This window comes from Corylus avellana, chromosome 5 (genome assembly GCF_965113065.1).
Source record: "Corylus avellana chromosome 5, dhCorAvel1.hap1.2, whole genome shotgun sequence".
Classification (NCBI taxonomy): Eukaryota; Viridiplantae; Streptophyta; class Magnoliopsida; order Fagales; family Betulaceae; genus Corylus; species Corylus avellana.
Window position 1 is genome coordinate 15,151,598 of NC_142494.1, and position 21,795 is coordinate 15,173,392.

The 21,795-nt window shown below is 36.0% G+C and overlaps 1 protein-coding gene across 1 annotated transcript; it reads right to left on the reverse strand.

Moving 5' to 3' along the window:
• Window positions 1-57: 57 nt before the first annotated feature.
• Window positions 58-12,451, reverse strand: LOC148585831 (uncharacterized). Its single transcript, XM_088516778.1, has 9 exons — window positions 12,289-12,451; window positions 10,562-10,735; window positions 3,950-4,014; window positions 3,674-3,899; window positions 2,184-2,312; window positions 1,858-2,099; window positions 1,509-1,652; window positions 402-1,458; window positions 58-317 (listed from the first exon to the last, which is right to left on the reverse strand). Exons 1-9 carry the CDS (start codon window positions 12,449-12,451, stop codon window positions 58-60), a joined length of 2,460 nt encoding a protein of 819 aa, XP_088372904.1.
• Window positions 12,452-21,795: the final 9,344 nt, after the last annotated feature.

Here is a 21,795-nt window from a genome sequence, read left to right on the forward strand (position 1 = left end):
TAAATGGCCTACAATCGGGCCACTATGCACAAAATGCAAAACTTGTGCTCTTATGGCCTAAGAACTCCCAAAGTAAATCCTCCTCTTATAAAACAGCAAATTATCCCTAAGGAGAAACTTTTTTGGATCTAACTCCCCTTTCCCCCATTGCCCCATTAAAGCCTTCAACTGCACATTAGTTTCATACTCAGGCCTTAAATTATTAATCCAACTAACAATAGGTATGGATAGAAGAGATAATGTTATCTCAGGTTCCCAATCATCCCTTCTCAATAGGGCATCTACCACTCTATTCTCCACTTCCTTCTTGTACTTCACTGTAAAGTTATAATCAATCAACTTAGTGATCCATTTATGCTAAAAAGGGGTGCCCACCTTCTGTTCTAAAAGAAACTTCAGACTTTGATCATCTGTTTTAACAATGAATGGTTTCCCGAGCAAATAAGGCCTCCATTTTTGAATAGCTATCACTAAAGCAAACAATTCCTTCTCATAAGTGGACATATGGACAACTTTCCCTTTCAAGGCTTTACTCAAGGATACAATTGGCCTGTTGGATTGCATTAAAACTACCCCAATCCCCATGCCACTAGCATCACATTCTATCACAAAAGGTTGTGAAAAGTTAGGAAGTGCTAGAATTGGAGCTGCTGTCATGGCAGCCTTGAGTTTGTTATATGCCTTAACAGCTAATTCCTCACAAGAAAAAGCATTTTTCTTCAACATAGCTGTCAAAGGGCCTGCAATAGATCTATACCCATTAATAAATTTTCTATAGTAACTAGTGAGTCCCAAAAATCCTCTCAAAGACTTAAGAGTTTTAGGAAAGGGCCACTCCACCATAGCTTTAATCTTCTCATGGTCAGCCTTAACTCCTGAAGCAGAAATTACATGACCAAGATACTCCACTTCCTCATAACAAAACTTACACTTTGACATTCTAGCATATAACTGATTCTTCCTTAACAAATTCAAAGTGATTCTTAAGTGCTGCTTATAAGTTTCCAAATCCTTACTAAAAACCAGAATATCATCAAAACAAACTAAGATGAATTTTCTGAGAAAAGGTTTAAAAACATGATTCATAAGGCTTTGAAAAGTAGATGGAGCATTAGTAAGGCCAAAGGGCATCACCAAAAACTCATAGTGACCCTCATGAGTGCGGAATGCAGTCTTATGGATATCCTTATCAACCACCCTAATCTGATGATAACCAGATTTCAAATCCAATTTAAAAAACCATTTAGCTCCCCACAATTCATCTAACAACTCATCTACAACTGGTGTAGGAAATTTTTCCTTGATAGTTACCTGCAGATTCAAGGCTCTATAATCCATACACATACTCCAGCTGCCACCTGCCTTCCTCACAAGTAACACTGGAGAAGAGAAAGAGCTCTGACTGCATCTAATCACTCCAGATTGCAGCAACTCCTTCACAATCTTCTCTATCTCCTCCTTTTGATAAAAAATGTATCAGTAAGGCCTCACTGAAACAGGCTGTGCACCTCCTTCAAATGAATTGCATGATCATAAGATCTTTTAGGAGGCAGCTCCTTAGGATCTGCAAAAATGTCTGCAAATTCTTCCAATAACTGAGCCATAGGACCAACTTCCATGTTCTGATTCTTCCTAGAGTCATTCCCCTGCTCCTGTTTAATCTCGAAACTACAACAAGACACCCTTGTTCTCACCCCTATTTAGTTTAAAAGATTCATCATCTTCTATACTAAAATTTAGATTAGCAGCCAACCCTTCCAATAAACAGGTTCTTTCCTCATACACAAATTGCATAGTAAGATTAAGAAAATCCCACAATATAGGCTCTAAAGTCCTCAACCACTAAATACCAAGTACCATATCACAACCAGCCAGAGGTAAAACATAAAGATCAATAACAAAAGTATAACCTTGCAACTTAACCTTTGTGTTCTTACATTTACTAGGACTCACAATCTCATCTCCATTAGTGACCTTCACTTTGATAGATTCATTAACCACAGGTTGAATTCCTATTCCTTTAACCTTTTCTTGATCAAAAAAGTTATGTGTGCTTCCAGAATCGATCAAAATTATTACTTTCTGATTCTTTATCATACCTACAATCCTCATAGTCTTAGGAGTAGGATTTTCAATAATGGCATGCAAAGAAATTTCAAGAAATTCTTCTAAAAAAAAATCACCTGGGTCTGGTTCCTCTTCCCCCTCTTGCAGCTTGTCCACCTTCTCTTCCACCTCCTCAATCAAGAATAATCTTGGTGAAGCACACACATGGCCACGGCTCCACTTAGCATCATAGGTGTAACATATTCCTTTTTTTCATTCTTTCCATCATTTTAGCATTAGAGATTTTCTACACTGGTAACACTGCCTTACTGTAAACAAGAGGATTAGTCTTAATCTGATTATTACCATTAGCAACATTCTCCACATTCTTTTGTTGAGCAAAGAGATTGACTTCCCCCCCCCCCCCCCCCCCCACCCACAAACCAGTAGTCTTATTCTCAACCCCAAAATTCTTGGCTCCATTATTATAAGGAAGGACATTCCATTAGGGTTTAGTACTCTTTCTGAAATTGAACATATAATCCTCTTGGATTTTGGCTAAAGAATAAGCATCCACCAAAGTCTTAGGTTCGAACATCTTTACTGCCAATCTAATTTCATCTTTTAACCCCCCATAAAGCAACTCAAGTTATGTGCTTCAGGCAAATCAACCACCCTAGTGGCTAACACTTCAAACTGTTTTTTATATTCCTCCAAAAATCCCCCTTGCTTCAACTTAGACAAAGTTTCCATTGGATCATCATAAGACCCCATACCAAATCTAGTTTGTAATGCTTGAGCAAATTCATTCCAAGTAGAAAAGGAATGCGACTTATGTAATTCTTGAAACCAAATTAAAGTTGTACCTTCCATATGAAAAGAAGAAATCTTCAGCTTTTGAGTTTCTGGTGTAGAATAGTGATCAAAGAACTATTCAGCCTTGTAACACCAATTCAATGGATCCTCCCCATTGAATTTTGGAAACTCCAACCGAATGGACTTAGTGTAGAATCCATCTCCTGCATGAAAACCTCCACTATCTCCTGCATACCTTCCTCCTTTAGAAGTTGAACTAAAATTGGCCTCCATAGAATTAAAAGATACACTTTTATCTTTCTATTCTGTTCCCTTTCGCAATTCTTTAATGGAACTCAACAATTGATCAAAGCTCTCATCCAACTTCACCTCCAAACGATCCGGCCTTGCACTTATGAAAGCAAACTGATCAGCCTGCTTCTTCTCAAAACTATCCTGTCTTGCATTCCTCCCTTCAAAATTGTCCTACAACTGCTTAAACTCCTTCCTGAACTGCACCAAATCAGAATTTTGCCCCATTGATCTAGTTTTCATGAAAAGAAAACAAATGGCTCTTGATACCACTTGTAACAGGAAAGTTACTGCCAAACCAGATTTAGAAAGGGAAATGAAAGAGAAAGAGTGAAAGTAAGAGACTTTGAGAGTAAAATGGACGACTTCTTCTTATTAAACAACTTGGCCAATTTGAGATAGCTAATCCCCAAACAATGCTTGTACACTTCTTCAAAGATACCCCTTCTTGTACTTAACCATCCTTATATAGACTTAACAGTTAAGGCAATTAGGCTTACAACTGTTTACAACTAACTACCATCAACTACTATAACAACTTCCATTATACACGTGCAGCAATGCTTCCTAATAGAATTAACTGTCATACACGTCCAGCTTCTCAACTCTTCGTAGCAGCTTCTCATTCCTTCACGTGACATGCGCTGTTCATCTCCTAGGAGCCCCAATTTCTGGACTACCTCCTCGACACCCTCTGTCTCATCATCCAATTCCCCCTCGACGGGACTCACATTACCAAGAAAAACCTAATCACAGAAATAGAGAGATGAGACATAGAAGAGATGGAGAGAGATACCTGGTTGGATGACGGACGAGTTGCAGTCTGAGAAAGACGAACGGTTTGCCGTTTGAGAAAGACGACTGTTCAAGAAAAGTAGAGAAGCGAGGGCTTTTGTTTCCACTGGAATATAGAGAGACGAGGGCTTTTGCTTTTGTGGCAAATTGTTTGGATGAGGTTTTAATTATATTTAAATAATATTATTTATTCTTTGATTTTATTATTGATTATTGGGTATATATATTGCACTATTATATACACAGTACACTAGCTCATAACCCATACTATGTGCAAGATTTTTCATCATAATTTAATTTTAAAATTTAAATTCATCTCTATTGTACTTTTCATTGTATGTTAAAAAAGACGTATAAAAATATATATTAGATATTTAAATAAAAGAAAACATTTAAAGTTATACACCAATATATATATTACTAAACATAGTGAGTAAGTGACACAAAGTTATACAAAACATTGCATGAATGTATAAACCACAAATAATAATAATAATAATAATAATAATTACTATCATAAGACAATTTATTTTATTTTAATCCATAAAAATTAAAGTTAAAATATTTGTTCTCATATCTGTAATTTATAATGAAATTGTGTATAAAGAAAAAAAAATAGCAAGAAAATTTGAATTCTGATTATTAAAACATTAATAGAAAATTAGAAGAAATTTGTAATGATATTTTTGTCATACCTATTATTTCAATACAAATAAAACTCATAATTCTGAACATCTAAAAAATAATACACAGCAAAATAACAAATCTTAAAAAAAAAAAAAAAACAAAATAAATATAATATTTCACTCAATATTTAATGCAACCAAATAAATCATTTCACTTCATGTTTAATACTTAATTATCTCTTTCGTGTTTTGAAAGCCTTTTTTTTTTTGGTCAAAGAAAGCATTTCTATTTCTTTTCTAGACAACAATCAAATAAATTTATCTCTTATTCAAAAGCAAAAAATTTCAAAAAATATTCAAGTAAATCATACAAATGAAAAAATAAATTCCATAAAACCATTCAAACGAATTAAAAAAATACGACACTTAATTTTAATTTATTCCATATAAATTAAAAAATGTTACAAAATTTGTTCTCATATGAGTAGTTTAAAATGAAAATAATAGCAAGAAGAAACAATAGTAGATTTTGATTATCAAATCACTAGTTTTTAATATTATTATAACCCGTGTTATGCGCAGAATTTTTCATTATAATTTAATTTTAAAATTTAGGCACATCCTTTTTCATTATTGGTTAAAAAGACGTATACAAATATATTTCACCTCTTTAAATTAAAAAAAAAAAAAATTAAATCTTTATTCCTATAAGTATATATGATTTAAAATGAATAGTATAAAGAAAAAAATTAGCAATAATAATACATGGATTACATTATAATTAATGACATGTGGATTATATTGAAATATAATTAACGCATTTAATTATATTGAAATATAATTAATGCAATAAATGACTAGTTTTTTATTTTATATATATAGTTTTTTATTTTTTTGAGAATCCTAAACGTATCAAATTATTTATACATAATAATTTGATTTATATTATTTGTTTCCTTATTTGATTCAGACATTAATAATACTTAATTTATATATGGAAAACTCTTGAAATATAATTAATGCAATTAATAACTCTAATTAATGACCGGTTTTTTCTTAGAAAATCGGTTCACTCTTAAAAAGCCTTTTAAAAAATTATGCTTTAAAAATCCAGTTTACCCTTTAAAAAAAATGGGTTCACTCGCAATTTTACGGCACTTCTAGAAGGGGTTTCGGCTTACATATATATGATTGGTGTGATACCTATTATTAAGGGGTGTTCAAGCAGTTATAACCGGCGGTTATTGGCTATAACCGCTAACCTCAACCGCCTTGGGCGATTATCGTTTTTTAATAACTGCAACCGCGTAGGCGGTTAGTGGTTATTCAATCCAATAACCGGCAGTTTTGTAACCATTTTTTTTTTTTTTTTATATGGGCTTTTGAGCTTTTTAAGTGTTTTAGGCCTTTAATTGATCTATTTTTTAGGCTTATTTTAAACATTTTGGGCTAAAGCTTTACTCCAAAACGATGCCGTTTTGAATGTTATATTATAATTAGTATTAATATAAAATATAATATATATATTTATATTATTATATATAAGGGTAAGCGGTTATTAACCGCTTTTTCCTACCTTTAAAACCGCTAACCGCAACCGCCCTAGGCGGTTAGCGGTTTTTAATAACCGCTTGCCAAAGTGGCTGGCGGTTAACAGTTAACAGTTATAAGCGGTTAGCAGTTGGCAGGGCAATTATAACCGCCCCGTTTGAATACCTATTATATTAACCGCTAACCACTTACCAAAGTGGTTAGCGGTTAACCGTTAGTAGTTATAAGCGGTTAACAGTTGACAGGGCAGTTATCACCGTCCTGTTTGAATACCTATTATATTTCAATGCAAATAAAAGTTCATATAATTCTAGACATTCTAAAAAAAATACAAAGCAAACTAAGCAAAATATTTTTTTATGAATACAAATTAAAACAAAATCTTTCACTAAACATTTAACACAATCAAATCAATCCTCACATATTTCTTTGGTGTTTCGAAAGTATTTATGTTCAATTTATGCTTATTAATCAAATAAAGTTTTGCCTTATTTTACTTCCAAAGAAAATCGCATCCTTTGTAGGGTTTCTTTCTGAGGACTACTAGGTGTGAGGGAGTCGTCTCCTATCGGTTTTATTGAGAATGAGGTTTTGTTTGAGGGAAACTTGATAGAATTGTGTGTATGGTGGAAGACTTAGAGGAGTTATGTGGGAATATTATCCTTAATGAGGGAGAGAAGTCTGGTGTTGTGCAAATTTTAATACTCGCAAGTGTACGAATCGTTTGCAATATAATGTTTTGCAAGTGCGAGATCAAACCTACAAGGAATTGTGTTTTTAAAGAACAAATTATAACTAAACTAATTTTATCCTAACCTAGTTCCAAAAAAAAGTTTGAATTTTGAGTTTTGAAAATTAAAGGATAAATATAAACTAAATAAAATAAAACAAAAGATAAAGACTGAGGTTTGAGAATCCACACTCACCGAATCATAACAACATACTCCATGTTTATCAATATTTATCTGAAGTTCTCACAATTAAAATCTTAGATATGTTTTACTATGCTTAAACAGCTAATCAAAATCATCTCATGTATCCATTCATTGCACAAATCACAAAAGGAATCCAATATTAATTAAATCCTCAGATGTATCCGAAAATTACAAAAGATATCCAATTATTTAAGCAAATAAAATCAAGCAATCAATTATATGAAATTATCTTAAATCATCAAGTGTATCCTTGAATCACAAAATATATCCAAGAATCACTCCACACATTGAAAATAAGTAAAACAATTGAAATATTAAACCCAATAAAATTAGATAAATAAAGACTTACATGAAAGTATTGACGTTCTTCATCCGTGAGGCTTCATCCCCAACCTTAGTTGGGAATTTAGCTCCACATAAAAATCTAAAGAAAACCTAAACTAAAAAGAGAAAAACTGTAGAATTTTGCTCTCTGGGATTGTATTTTTTTTTTTGAATGCAAATAGGTCTATTTATAGGCTTAGGAAAGTCCTAAAAGCCCTATTAAACCTAGATAATTTGAAAGTCTGTCTCTCAGTCAAAATAGAAGTCTGAAATCGGAATAGGATTCGTCCAGATTTATGTCTTTTAATTGCAGGGCGATTTTGGCATAGTAAACATCCGAATTAGGAAAATCCTATTTCACAATGAACTGTAGTACTTTGAGTTGGCTTTCCCATGCTGCTTGAATCACTTCAATCTGATATTTGAACAAAAAGCTATGATCAAAATACTGAGACATGTGCAGAATCTGAATTTGAATCCAATTCGAAATTTTATCCAATTTGAACTTTAATCCAATCTGATCTTTAATCCGATTTAACCTTTTGTTGGATTTGGTTAGACTTAACCACATCATCTAGGTCTTCTCAAAGTATGCTTTCTTTCAAACTTTGCATTTTTCTCTTTAAAGTTGTAGTTTTTCTTTAATGACCTACAAAACATTAAAAACACAAAACTAACACAAAATATTAAATAATGACACAGCTAAAGGATTAACTAATGTAAAGAAAGGGATCCAAATATGCAATATTTGACACTTATCATCTGGTATCAAAATATTTCAAATGTGAGATTGGGGAGGCAAGAGAGAAAGGAACAAGGTGTCTAGTGGGGAAAATTTGGTCAGGGAAGCGAGCAAATAAAGAAGCCTTCAAACAAGTTTTGTTGAGGCTATGGCGTACAAGGTGAGGGGTAATCTTTAAAGAAGTGAAGGACAATTTATGGATTTTTGAATTTGAGGAGGATGAGGAGAGAAGGAGGGTTTTGGAGGGAAGACCTCGGTCATTTGATCGACAGATCTTGGTGATCAATGAATTGTATGGGAATACTCCTCCATCACAGACGAAGTTTTCTATGTCGCCATTTTGGGTCCACGTACATGATATGCCCCTAGTGTGTATGACTAAAGGGGTTGGGGTGAATGTGGCAGGTGATGGAGCCGGATGGCGGAGATGTCTCTAAATTAGGGTGTCAATTGATATCACAAAACCATTAGATTGTGGAAGAGCATTGGACCTGGGTTGGAAATCCTCGTGGGTGATGTTCAAATATGAAAAACTACCCTTATTCTGCTTCAGCTGTGGGTGCATTGTTCATGGAGATCAAGGCTGCCCAGTCCCACGCCCAACGAGATTCAGCACTGTGGAAGAACATAAAAATTAGGGGGTGTAGCTTAGGGCGGAGGATCATTGGAGGTGCTGGAATGGAGGTAGTAACGGACCTACTTTGGACCTACTTCAAATTGAAATATTGTATTTATTTTGCTAATTATAATGAGTGTTCTTGGATTAATTAATAAGACAATTTAACTTAGATGATGAACACAAAGAAGAAGAGATCACAAGAGTATGAGACGAACAAATACCTGCATAGAGATTCAGAGAAGATATTCGCTCAAGAATAGCAATGAGCTGGTTTTCCTCTTCTTTTTTTTTTTGTTTTTTGTTTTTTATTATTGTTCTTAAGATGAAAAAAAAAAAAAAAAAATGCACACTTACGCCATCCATCACATGTGACAGCTGCAAGTGTGATTAATGTAGTAGGTCCGGCAAATTTTCCAAACACAACCAAATATTTAAAATATTTTTACATTGAAATAAATAAACCTTAATTAGAATCAAAAAGGTTAGATGCTATTACTCGTGTATTTCAATTTCATCTACTATATGATGTTACTTAGTTAATGGCTAAAAGTAGAGATGGTAGTTCTGTGCAAACACGTACAAATGCATGCCTCGTTAATTAAAAAAATTGAAATACTTAGGAATTATAAAAAAAAAAAAAAAAGAAAAAAAAAAAAAACCAAAACCAAAAGAAGAAAAAAAAGAAAGATGGTGGCTTGAGCCCCTTAGGGTGGCCGGCCACTCCGTTTTGCCCAAAGGGACTCTTCCAAATCCCTCTTCTCGTACGATAGATTGCATATGGCATTTCTCAGTTATTTTGCACGATTTGTGTAAATGCTAGGTCCTACTTTTTCTTTTTGGAGAAAATTTCTATCTCTTTCTCTTCCCCAAATCAAGAACTAAAAATTATCAACCTTGTAATTAATTTTCACTTTTTAATACCATGCGAGGGAGGGTGTGGAAATTTAAGGATGTGTAGCATTTTTCCATTGCTATGCTACAAAGACGAAGAAAGCACCATTGAAAATGCCTAGAGATAACAACCACTCTGAAGTCTGAACCATCCATAGAAACCAACTACAAAAAGAGCTTACAAACACAAAAACACTCACTCAACCAAACCAAGAAAAACCCAAAACACAATCAGCAAAAACAACGTTGTACATAAACCAGAAGCTACACAAAATCAGCCTTGGACCAAAAAATTTCCCAACTATTCATGGCGGGGTAAACGAATATCTAAGAATATAAAGGATAAAGAAAATCGAAAAGAAGGCAATACAAAGTGTTAAAGGATATAAATTATTTGGAATAAATATTAATTTTGTATTCCCTAAATCAAGAAATTTAGATAATATTTGTTAACCTTGATTTAAAGGATATGTTAGTATTTGAAATATTTCAAATAACATGTAAAACTCTGTAAATAGAGTAGTGTACTTAAATTATAAACCAATGAAATATGTAACCTATTAAAACTTATTCTATTTCCTTTCATTTTTATTATTTCGCTTTTATATTTATCATATTATGTGTTTCTATACAAAGAAGTAGAATTTCCCTTCTTATCCACTATCGAAATGGCTTACATGTCAGATTAAAATCAACTAGTTTTTCGGAAACATTTGACAGGAATCTGCATCCATGTATAAAAGTAGTTCCACTACCGACCAAAAAGTTGAATCAAAAGAATGTTAAAATCCTACCACACCCATCGAACAATTTGCAGATATTATCAATCCTCTCTCTCTCTCTTTCTATATATATATATGAATGTTGCGTTTTAAAGCTCACCATAGAGCAAGCGATCACCATAGAGCGAAATGCCTTGTCTTACCTTTGTCGAGCTCGTACAGGCTGTACGAATCAAACAGTTCTGGGGTTCCCTTCAACAGAGAGCAGTTAAAGAAAATTTTCAGGAGTAAGCACACAAACAACGATGGCAAACTTTCCAAGGATGAGGTGAAGGCAACCTTCGTAGAACTTGAAGCATTTTGGCATGGGTTATGCCCTGAGGTAGGGTTCCATTATGCAGATAAGAACGGCGATAACTGCGTCAATGACTATGAGGAGTTGGAATACCTTGTCGACTACATCCTGAAATGCGGGATTTTTTTATTAAAGATATGTTTGTAATTGTGTTAAAGAGTTTAAAAAGTACTTTTAGTACTTAAAAAGTCGTGCCAAACAAAAGTTGACACGTATTTTTTTTTTTACTTTTTAAAACAAAGTCTTGATGTAATTGCAAGGGTGTGATGTTGTAATCTTTATATATATATATATATGAAGCACGTGCCCAATGTAGTAGTCCCTTCATTAGATATATGGCTATGTTTGGCAATGACCAAAAAATTGCCTCTTATGCTATTCATTTAAAATTCAACTTTCAATATTTTTAGTTTTTTAGGCAATAAGAGGTATTAAAAAATATCACTCTATTTTAACTACTAATTTTTTATTACCAACTCTAACAGATTATTCACTACAAAAAAACAAATTTTTTGTTGACATGGGTTTTTTGACGTGTCAGGTGGTTTGACACATCAAAATTTTTTCCTGATGAGGCGTTTTTGACGTGTGTCCGGCGTTAAAATTTTGGGTGTCAGAAACGGAAAATTTCTGACGTGTCAGATGTAACACGTCAGAATTTTCTGACGTGTCAAAATTGGCAAGTCATAAAATTTTTTTGACGTGTCACTTTCTGGCACGTCAAAATTTTTTTTCTGATGTGTCTAAACACGACACGTTAGAAAATTTGGTGATTTTTACAATTTTTCCCCTATATATTTTTTGAATTTTTTCGGGGTTGTACCCAAATTTTGGATTACAATTAACCTGATATACAATTTATCCATCGATCCATGCAAATAACATAATTCATATCCATTAACGTCGATCATAGACTATCAACCAAAACTAGCTTCAAGACACAAATAATGACATATATACCAAGTGCGAATGGCCAACCACAAAAACTATACACCAACCATAAATAACGTAATATACACCAATAAAACTATCTTTGTTAGATGAAATATATCTAACTACGTACATCAAGAAAACTATCACAAATACAATTACATCAACAAAATAACTTATATACAACAAGTGCGAATGGCCAACTAAACGTTCAATGCTGATCATCGATAGGATCCTCTCCATGATGTCCACTACCTGCAAATGATAAAACAAACGAAATCCACTAGCTGCAACTGATAAAACAAACAATCATTGAGTAACTTCACTATGTAAACAAAGGACATCATACTCAACAAATTTAAATTTATATCTACACCCCCAACATATTTTCGTGATCAAATCAAATGCACCAAACAATATTCTACAAGGACCATAGTGGTCCATCTAATAATACCAAACACTTCAAATGCAAAGCTCTAACCCACATCCACCACCAAACCAACCATGATATATAAACCAAATTCAACAAGATTTACAACATCATTAATGAGAATGACTACAACATCTTCAAACTCTTAATTTTGAAGAGCACATATATATAGGGACAGTTCTAAAACAACCTTGATTGTTAAAAAATGTCATTACCTGATCCACTATCGACTGACGATAGTACAATCGCAAAGGGTGGGGAAGCTCTGTCTGGCACAGAGCTCGACCACATCTTTTCCTCGAGCTGGCGAAAACGGGTGTCAAACAATGCCGTCATTTGAGCCTCCTGTTGAGCCAACCACGCATTGCTCGCCGCCATCTACTCTGCCACTTGCTAAGCTACCCGTGCATTATTCTCGGTCAACAAGGCATCTATCTCTTCCTTGTGCTTTGCCCTTTCTGCCTCAAACGCTCTGTCAAGTGTTTCTTGTGAGATCATGGAGTGCCCGGTGTTTTGTGACTGTGCCTGTGACGGTGTATAGTATGAGTGTATGTAGCCCCGCATAGGCAGAATATTTGGTCCAGCCTGCCGAACCTTACCAGCGTACTCAGGCTTATTTCCAAGTGCCTGGGCGTACGCGTCGCTCGACGCCCACCTGACCGTCCCCTCTGTCATGCAAGACGATGCTGCAGGGTCAGTGGGTATAAGCTCCTCCATCCTCTCCTGTATGTTACATTAATTATTGGGTCAGTGGGTCATATAATAGTTAATGACAAATAAATTATCATATATATAATAAGCAAAACATATGAAAGGTGAGTAGTATACACATCTCTCCTTCACTATGTCATTCGGATATGCACTATCTTTCATCTTGTAGGTGTGGATGTAATTCTGTGCATGAGTAGGAGGGGTGCCCAGACGTATGGCCTGACGAAAAAAATAGAACATACAGATATGTTTAAATATATCTATAGATAAAATGTTTACATCTATAAGTATAGGGTAAATTACACACTGACCTCCTCATGTGTCACCCTCGCGTAGCTCTTTGACCCAATGCAATGGGACGTATTATTCAATGCTCGCAAGCTCTTCATATACGCCGCATAATCCTACACAATTAATATTCTTAATATGTTAATACTAACACAATTACAATTACTGACACTGCACAAAATTATAGTATAACTCATGACCTACCTTGTTCTTCTTGCTACATCATCTCTCCAACAATATCTCTAAGTCGACGGCGTTGTACTCCGAGAGCCTATCTTGCCCCACTCTCACCCGTACGGTGGCGGGAGTATCATCCGTTGTAATGGCAATATATTTTTTTAGTTCGTGTCTCTAAGTCCTCAGCTTGGTGTCCATATCTCGGAATACGTCATTCTTTATGGCTTCCAAGTTGCACTCGGGCAGGATGAAAAAATCTACCTGCACAAGTTCAAAATTGATAAATTAAAAAAACCTAAAATATATGTGTATATGTATATAGATATAAACACACATATATATGTACAACTTAGATCGTATATATACATACATTAGGATTGTTTGACATAACACATACCATCAAGGCGTCCCATATATCCTCCTTGGTACGCAATGGTACCTTCGTCTAGTCGTCCGGTATTCGGACATAATTGACGCTCCTAATGACGTGTTCGGCCATTCGTCTAAACCTCGCGGCGCTAAAGCTGACGGGCTGCCATGAAGCATTAAACTCAAGTATGATCATTTTGCCGGCGGGGGCCCCCAGCAACCTATGCGAGTCACGAATGGTGACCACCTCAATAACGGTGTTTCCATCTTGATTTGTACCTAACAAATTAAAAATTACCGATGTAAGTTTTTTAGAATTGAATACTAACTACAAGTAATTAAGACTTATATGGATGACATTTGAGCAAATACACTTACTTATCGTCCAGACCTGTCGAGGGCCTGACCGGTCGGCGGGAGTAGGGTCGGTGGGCTACAGGTCATCCGTGGCACCTATCCCACCAGTCATGTCTTTCTACTGTCCTCGGCACCTGCTTTGTATTTTTTTAGAATGTTTAGAATTTTATGAAGTTGTAGTTGTAGTTAAATATAATTGATATCGCACCAATATAATTAGAAACTTTCAAAACTTTCAATCTTTCAAAAAAACTTTCGTCCGTACCTATGCTATGCTGGCTGAATAGCCGCTCCACATGGCCCTGAGAACTCTGTCCTAACTCGCTATACGGATACGAATCGGGCTAATACCCCATCTGGGCCATGCTTGCCCGACCGTGTGGATTAAGGAGAGGGATCTCCCCTTCCTTATCACCTGGAAATACTGGTCAATACCCGTCCTGTAGCCCCATAAGCTAAGCAACGTCTTGTTGCTCATTGTCATCAAGGTCGTATGATGGAGACTCATGCGACATAGACTGCCGCATTAAAGACGAGCCCCTCCGTGCTCTTGTCTTCCCCCTACCGCTCATGGTAACATGCAAAAAATAGCACGCATGCTATTAATTACGTATACAATGTATGAAATATTCACTACCTTATGTGTACATGACTCACATATTAAAAATAAGATATATACCAGATTTTACCCAATGCACAGCTTAATTAAGTGTGTTGATGTAATGTGTATGTAATGAACATCTACCAATCAATATATATATTCAACTTTTATTCAATCACATACGCTTGGGTTGGATCTAAGTCGGGTCTGACGTATTCGATATGATCCTGCGGATCGTAATTAATATTTCTCGTTGATAGGAGCGGCTCATACTCATGGTCGTTAGCATATACATCGTGAGGCCCTTCACCCTGACTAACGTCGTATACATTTCTAGGTTTAGTCCTTACAGCGCAAGCCCAATCTGGGTCCCTATCATCTTGTACGTAAAATACTTGGTCAACTTGTAAAGTTAGCACATACCGCTCATCAATAATCAGCTCTCCCGTGTGGACAAGGTTTTTGAAATTGACAAGTATTATGCCATATTCGTCCACCTTGTACCTCTTGTCCCTCGTGTTGTCCGCCCAATTACATCTGAACATAACGTCCTTAGTCCTGTCATAGTACTCAATCTCAAATACTTCCGTTAACTTCCCGTAGTACGTTTCACCATCAAGAGTCGGTATACACACCCTGCTGTTTTGAGTCCTCTTTCCGGCATTATATGCAATAGTGCGAAACAGTTTGGCGTTAACCACATATCTATTGTATCTGATTGCTGATTCCCTTGGCCCTCTACAATTACCAATTTGTCACCAAGTTCCTTCCTGGATCGATCGTCCAATCGATCGACTTGTGAATATATTACGTACAATGAAAACGCAAGGTTAGTTGCTTTAGTTGATTTGAAAAATAGCATGCAAATATACTCCAACAATTCTTTTGTTAAACATCACACTATTCTTACGTAGTTACGGTACCACTCGCAGAACAGCTCATAATGTTAGGTTTTCAACTGATTCTTTGCTGTTCGCCCCCTATTGCATGATCGTCTAAGCATATCCATGTGCATCCTACAATTTGAAATTAGGTTCATTATAATTCAAAACTAATGGTACAAGTTCATTGAACATACAATATGCCAGTGAAGGACCTCGACTTACGTCCGCAATTGAAGGAACTTGTCCGAGTTGAACATAATATATCGGTGAATCTATGTCATTGTGATTCGGTCGAGTCGGACTCGTGTTCCATGTCCCTTTGAACCATCCGAATTTCTTTGTATCATATTATGAAAGGTTGGTGTGTTATCTAAATATCTCGAACAGAACGTCACCAACTCAGTTGGTATGTAGCCCTCAGGAGCCGCTTTGTTGCACACATTAGATTTGAACACTCCAAGGCTCCTAAATATGAACCAATACAATCAATCAGTTCAGTTAATACTTGTCTTGTATTGGAGTGAAAAGTAGAAATCAGAAATATCCGTAAATAAATTTTACCTCTCTGCTGGATACATCCACCTATATTGTACCGGTCCACCGAGTTGGCATTCACGGACAAGATGCACGACTACATGAACCATGCTAGTAAAAAGTTGAGGGAAAAAACCTGTTCCATCTTACACAACGTGATACAGATGTCACCCTATAGTCGGTCAATATCCTCTTGTGTCAATGTTGTTGAACATAGGCCCCTGAAGAATACAGACATCTCAACAAGAGGTTTAACCAAGTTGCTTGGAAGTGATCCACGCAATGTAATAGGTAGAAGCTGTTGCATCAATACGTGACTGTCATGACTCTTTAACCCCGATATCGTACGGTCGTTAAGTCGTACATAATGGAAAATGTTCGAAGCATATCCGTCGGGCATCCTTACATTTCTTAGCACTTTCAAAAAATATGTTTTATCATCCTTGGACATCGTGTGGTGGACATCGTGTGGGTAGCTTGTTGCATATAGATCTTACCATCCTCGCCAGTGTAGGGATGAAGTGTATGTCTTAAACCCATTTCTTGCAAACCTAAGCGGGAGGCGAGGTTATCCTTCGTTTTCCCGGGAATTTCCAGTATTGTACCAAGTATGTTGTCCATCACATTTTTCTTTATGTGCATGACATCAAGGTTGTGTCGCAATAAATTATCTTTCTAATACGGCAACCTAAAGAAAATAATTTTCTTCTTCCACACTACATTAGAAATATTCGTCTTCAGCTTCTTTCCTTTTTCTTTATTATCCGGCCTTGCCTGACCTGCGTTCTCATCCCCAAACACCATCCCTTCAAATTGGCTCATAATTTCATCTCCAATTGGCACATCAGGGGCACATTCTAGTTCTACGTTGCCGGCAAATGTTCTTTTGTTCCGCCTCCACGGATGATACATGGGCAAGTATCGCCTGTACCCCATAAAACACCATTTATGGCCATGTTTTAATCATTTCGATCTTGTCCAGTGCATACAGCAAGGACATGCCTCCTTACCCCTGGTAGACCATCCAAACAAATCTGCGTATGCTGGGAAGTTATTAATTGTCCATATCAACTGTGCTCGCATAACAAAATTATTTTTCTTTGAGACGTCATATGTGCGTATCCCTACATTCCATAGTTCTGTAACTCCTCAATTAAGGGTTGAAGGTAGACATTTATATCCATTCGAAGTGAACTTGAGCTCGGGATAATCAAGAATAGTATGAAAGATGTCTGTTTGATGCACATTCAATGAGGCAAGTTGTACGGCACATGCATTACAGGCCAAGTGCTGTGAGATGTGCTCATGTTCCTAAATGGATTAAATCCATCTGAGGTTAGTCCGAGCCTTATGTTCCTGCTGTCCGCTGAAAACTCCGGATGTAAATTGTTGAATGACTTCTATGCTTCGCCGTCGGCTGGATGCCTCAATACGCGGTCCTTAGTGCAGCCTTTTGCATGCCACCTCATAAAGGGTGCAGTATGCTCTGACATAAACAACCTCTGTAGTCGTGGTATGAGTGAAAACCACCACAACACCTTCACCGGACGTTTCTTGCCTGGCGATATGGGTTGACCATCCTCTTCTAAATTGATTGCATCCATCCATTTAGATTTTCTATAGACGGTACATGAATCCAACTCCTTATTGCCCTTCCAGAATAACATATAGTCATTACGACACGCCAAAATCTTCTCATACCCGAGTCCCATGTCCCGTAAAAACGTTTTCGCCTCATATGTATTAATTGGTAGAGTTTCATTACTCTCAGGCAGCAATTGATTGATGAACTCTAGGAAAGACGAGAATATCGCGTTACAAAGTCCACCAACGCACTTCAAGTTGTACAGGTGTATAGTCGTACTTAGTTTGCTATGTTTGGTCCCAATATGAAGTGGTTTCTCCACCTTTTTAAGAAGGTCGTAATACTTTAGTGCGTCACCTTCAGCGGCTTCTTGGTTCACAATTTCTTCACCCCCTTGCACCATGACCTGAGGCTCACATTTGTCTTCTCTGACTACTTCATGCATGCCGAATAAATCATGCAACATTGCGTGCATGTCTCCAACCTGATTTGTGCTTGCACTTGCATCTGAGGCCGGGTGATTCGAATTAGACCTTGTACCAGGACCCTGTATATGCTTTTCACCATGATAGTACCAGAGTGTGTATTCCAGCATCATTCCTTTTCTCTTTGTCAAGTGGTTGAATACGAAACCTAGCAGGTGGCGCCGGTTATTTCGACAAATCTTACAAGGGCAATGGATGAATCCATCAGAGGTTCTACAGTTACTAACTGCAAACTCCACGAACACTCTACACCCATCTCTGTATTCTCTCGTACCCTTAGACTTTGTCATCCAACTCATGTCCATTTTTCTCTACGTACATAAATTAGGAATAAATATATAAGACTTAAAAAATATAAACCTAATTTCAAGCACATGCATATATATAAACCTAAATATTTCAACCACATAAAAAATATAAACCTATATATTCTCATATAAGTTTAAATTTTTTATGTGAAAATATAACTCTCTGTTACTTAACAAATATAATAAATATTCATGCGTGTATATATATATATATCATAGTGACTTCAAAACATGAAGAACAGTGACCCGTTGAAGATCACAAATTTTCTTTACTGACGTCATGGTCAGTGAACTGAGAACGAACCGTCAATAGAATGGTAGCAGTTCTTTTTCTCGAAAACATTGCGGTCGTTAAGGACCAAACAAGAGCCGTCATGAGGCTTTTTACAAGTCTTCGATCCCTGGGTAAGGATAGTATTCTTGTGTGTCTTCATAGTAAGGATTTTGAAGGGGCTTCTGGAGAGGCTTCTAGGACGATGCAGATTTTTCGTCTTCTTCGTCGTTGTCAGAATCATCTTCAAGGGTAGCAAGAAGGGCTTTGATCTTCTCTTTTTTAGAAGAAGATTTCTTCTTGGAAGAGCTAGATGCAGTAGAAGGGGAAGAAACAGGGGATATTTACTTTTCTTCTTTTGGGGAGGAAAATATGCTGGGAGTAATCAAGAGTGGGGATTTAGCCGTTAGTGGCAAAGCAGGGGCCTTGAGGGCCTGAGACATATTTTTGACAGAGATAACAATGTCATCAACTAGTGAGCATTTATCCCACCATTTGACAAACCATTGTCGTTGGATCTTGTCTTCTGAAAGGTGATATTTCCATTTCAGAATCCATGGAATTTTGTATTTAATGACAAAATAAACCATAGTTGGAAACTTAGAACCATAAGAATCAACTTTGTAGTTGTTCTTGAATAAATGGAAAGCTTCAACTAATTGGAGAGGGAGAATGTCAGGGATAAGGCCAAATTGGTTCCACCATCTGGAGAACCAGAGGGGAAGGATACCGGTAAAATTCTTGTCAAAATTAACAAACCAGGAATGATCAAAGACAGAGGTTTGATAAAGTAAGAATTTGAACCAAGCATCGACATAATCATAATAAGTGCAAGGGATAGAAAATTCGTTAAGGGATTTTGCGACAGAAGGATGGTTACCCCATTCCTTTTCAGAGATAATCTGTTTGAAATAGACACTATGATAAAGTATCTTGTGTGGATTATTCTTATCAGGAATAGATTTGAAGGAGACAGAATCAGTTTGCTTTAAGACAGCAGAATAGAAAGTCAAATTTTTCTGAGGATGTTCAGGGATCCAATGAAAATTTGGAGGAAAATAGGAGAGGGCAATATCTCCGGCAGATTTAGAAGAAGCAGAACGATTGAGTTCGACAAAGAACAAGTTCTGGAAATAAGGGAGAGTCATATAGGCAGACGTTTTATCATACCTTATGAAGGGATTTTTTGTTTTATCAGAAAAGCGATCATAAGAGGAGGCAAGTGTACTTGAGTACGACATTTGGGAATCAGGATAGAAGGGAGAAAATCTGTTGGTTATGGCAACAGAGGAAATTGGCAGGGAAGAGGCAAGAGAGGACTCTGATTTTATAGTCAGAGCTTTTGAACCAATTTTTTCTTTATCCTTTTTGCTAGCCATAGTGGCACTGCAAAAATTCAAAAGGAAAGTAATTAAAACCAAAATGGTTAAAACTTTTATAAAATATATGCAAAATAATGTCAAAATTATTTTTAGCAAAGCAGAAATAATAATATGCGCCATGTGTTGGGGATAGGTATGAACAAAAAATTCTGGGAAAACACGACCTTCAGGGGGGTGTTTAGACAAGACAAAACTCTGGTGGTAATAGGGTCCTTATCCAACTTTAGGTCTGAGGACTGCCTAAACTTAATATCCAACCTATTAACATTAATTTCAAATTTTGAAGCAAAAGGTATTTGAATATTAACACCAAATTTAACAGTTGAAACACCAATCTCGTCAACAGAGAATGGATAAAGTAAAACAAGAAAAGGCATCCCAACAATTACCCTTTCACCCATGTTTTTGACAAGAACAGTAGGAATATGGAAATGAATATTATTAAAACAGACATAAGCATTGTTTAATTCAAAATCAATGTGTAATTTGTTTCCACTTGCAGAGTCAAGTTTCTGAGTGGATTTTTCAAAATATTTGCTAGGAACTTTGGCATCAAAAAAATTTTTTCTTCTGATTCTGAAACTTCTTCTCAAGAATCTACTGATTCTGACATCACAGTTCTTGAACAAAACTTTGGCAAGATTGAAATGGAGCCAAAACTCCAAAGGATCTTTGACGGATCTAAACCTTTCAATCTTACAAAGAATTTTTATTCAAAACCCACTCCTCCTGATTTACAATTTGAGGAAAGGTTTCTCCAATCCCAATTCTCTGTCTCTGCTGATAAATTGTATGAATGGAATATTGACGGTTTGTCTGAGCAAGAACTGCTTAATAAGATGAATCACATGTCTATGGTTGCTAATGCCTGTCTCACTAATCACAATAAAAGCCAAGCTGATATTGTGGATTTACTTACTACTGGGTTTTCTGGTACTCTTAGAAATTAGTGGGACAATTATCTCACTGAACTAAGAAGAGATCAGATCAGGAAAGCAGTAAAGAGTGACGAAGAAGGATTACCCATTTTCAATAAACAAATTGGTATGGGTGAACCTGATGGTGTTAACTCCTTGATCTATACAATTATCAAACATTTTGTCGGAACTCCTTCCAATATCACTTCCCATTTTTCTGATTATTTGAACAATCTTCGATGCCCTACTATGTCTAACTATAGATGGTATCAAGATGCCTTTCTTTCCCGTGTCATGGTTAGACCTGATAGTCAAAAACCTTATTGGAAAGAAAAATTTACTGATGGATTGCCCTCATTATTTGCTCACAAAGTGAAAGATGAATTGATCAGTTCTGACACTGGTCTCATTGATTTTGAAAACTTGACTTATGGTGATTTGTTTTCAACTGTCAAAAAACTTGGTATTAAGATGTGCATCGATCAAAAGATGATCAGACAACAGCTTAAAAACGCCAAGAAAGCTAAGTATGAAATGAGAAATTTCTGTAAACAGTTTGGATTACCTCCTATTGCTCCCTCTAGAAAGCAAAGGAAGAAATCTAAAGCTTTCATGAAATCACCCCCTCCATATTACAATAGCCACAAGAAAAGAAAATTTAATAAACCTAAATTTTCTAAACCTCCTAAATGGGGTAAAGAATCTAAATTTGAAAAATATTTTTCAAAAAATAAATGTTTCAATTGTGGAGAAACTCGACACTATGCTGACAAGTGCCCAAAGCCTCCCAAAAAGATTAAAAAAGAGATTAATGCTTTAAACATCAATGACGATGATAAGCAAAAAATCTTTA